General features: G+C 36.8%; 1 protein-coding gene across 1 annotated transcript in view; it reads left to right on the forward strand.

Annotated features, from left to right (window-relative positions):
• The window catches only part of CCDC158 (coiled-coil domain containing 158), a 56,461-nt gene that overhangs the window by 7,316 nt on the left and 46,972 nt on the right, over nucleotides 1-2,173 (forward strand). The window contains exons 3-6 of the mRNA XM_003790125.2: nucleotides 3-112; nucleotides 217-544; nucleotides 998-1,074; nucleotides 1,362-1,472. Coding sequence (XP_003790173.1) covers nucleotides 3-112; nucleotides 217-544; nucleotides 998-1,074; nucleotides 1,362-1,472 — 626 coding nt within the window. The remainder of the gene's footprint in view (nucleotides 1-2; nucleotides 113-216; nucleotides 545-997; nucleotides 1,075-1,361; nucleotides 1,473-2,173) is intronic.

Raw genomic sequence — 2,173 nt, forward strand, 5'->3', positions numbered from 1 at the left:
AGAGCAATGAATTGCATGAGAAACAGAAGTTTTATCTGCGGCAGTCAGTCATCGATCTGCAGACCAAACTCCAGGAGATGCAGATGGAGAGGGACGCCATGGCTGACATCAGGTTGGATTCATTCCCCGAGATTATTTCAGAATTTCCTCTTTGTAGTAAAAATCCTTGTGTGAATGTGAGTTTTCTCACCATTATTTCTTTCATTTATTTCATAGACGAAGGGAGAGTCAGTCCCAGGAGGATCTGAGAAATCAGCTTCAAAATACAGTTCATGAACTGGAAGTTTCCAAATCCCTTAAGGAGGACATGCTGAAAGACAGCAACTCACAGATAGAGCAGCTACGGAAAGTGATGCTGAGTCACGAGGGCGTGCTCCAGGAGATTCGCTCCGTCCTGGCCGACTTCGAAGAAGGCTCAGGCAAGAAAATCTATGAACACGACAGCATATCTACTATGCACTTCCGCAACTTGGCCTCAGCTATTAGTAAAATCCTAAGAGACTTAGACACAGAGATTTCTTATCTTAAAGGGAGGATATTTCCAGTAAGTGGTGAGAACACTACTTCAATTTTATGTTAAAAATGCATTAAATGAATACCCCAATTACCCTGATTTGATTAATTCATATTGGATGAATATAACAAAATACCTCACGTACGCTATAAAGATATACAACTATTTTGTACCCATAATTTTTAAAAATGCATTAAGAGAACAGCATTAAGCATAAGACTTTCAAAAATTTTTAAAGTAAGCCAAGTTCTTATTTTTTCTCTGAAATAACAGAAGTAATTTCCATCTTTCTTCTTGATTTCCATGTATAACTTCATGAGAGCCTATGTAAAAGATCTAACAAAATACAGCAATAGAATGTATCTGATTTTAGTATTATTTCTATTTTCATTTTTCTGAAACATTCCTTTAGTTGAAAATTACTACATCTTTAAAGCTTTATATTTACCAGTTCCTAAATCAATGTCTTTTTAAAAAACCCAGGTAGAGGATCAGCTTGAAGTACTGAAATCTGAATCACAAAGCAAAATAGAACTACTTCTTCAACAGCATCAAGACAGGTGGGCCTCTGGCTGAGATGTGGAAAGACACAGTGAAACTTAGCACAATTTTACAGTCTTTCATCTGCAGTTTCAAAACCGAAAAAGCACTGAAACACAGAACTTTTTTTCCCATAGGTTTGTGGCAAACTCATGTTAAAAATTGTTTTTTTTCTTACATTTAAATCTGTACAAAGCCAAAGCAAAGTACTAAATTTGAGCATGTTGAAAATCATTAATGTTTCGAATAATTCACAGTGAGGCAAAATATCCTGCATCAAATAACAATCTCCACATTCTTTTTATAGGATTGAACAGCTGATAAGTGAACATGAAATTGAAATAACAGGACTTACCGAGAAAGCCAGCAGTGCCCGCAGCCAAGCCAACAGTATCCAGAGTCAGCTGGAAATCATTCAGTATGTGTGTCCTGGTGCTTTGTAACACACGGCCGTCTGTCTTCCTTTTACAGATACTGTTGTGATTAATTTTCTGTTCTAAGATATCATAGAAATTGATTAGTAAGGCTCTCTAAGAAAATAAAACTTTTCCAACATTCAGTTGAACAGAAGCGTCTACTTAACATGTAGATAACATTATTGATCACACGGAAAGTACTAATACAAGAAAATTGGCCTCCTGGGATTGGCCATTTTGAGTATTGTCCATATTTCAGCTTATAGGGTAAAACAAACACACATGCTCTCTCTCTGTGGGTGTACATATATGAAGATATATGAATAAAATGTATGCATATGCATGTAAATTTTATTTATTTATTTTTGAGACAGAGACTTACTATGTCACCCTGGGTAGAGTGCCATGGTGTCACAGCTCACAGCAACCTCAAACTCTTGGGTTTACTCAATTCTTTTGCCTCAGCCTCCCAACTAGCTAGGACTACAGACACCTGCCACAATGCCCAGCTATTTTTTGGTTGCAGTTGTCATTGTTGTTTTGGCTGGCCTGTGCTGGATTCGAACCAGCCATGTGACTGGTGCCAAGCCGCATGTAAATAATTTTATAATTTTAGCTCATGTGCTTAAACTTTTTATATGGACATTTTTAATCATATGCAAAAGTAGAGGAAAATAGTCTAATGAACTCCTATATACTCACC

The sequence above is a fragment of the Otolemur garnettii genome, unplaced genomic scaffold, assembly GCF_000181295.1.
Source record: "Otolemur garnettii isolate 467f Iridium unplaced genomic scaffold, OtoGar3 scaffold00039, whole genome shotgun sequence".
NCBI classification, from domain to species: Eukaryota; Metazoa; Chordata; class Mammalia; order Primates; family Galagidae; genus Otolemur; species Otolemur garnettii.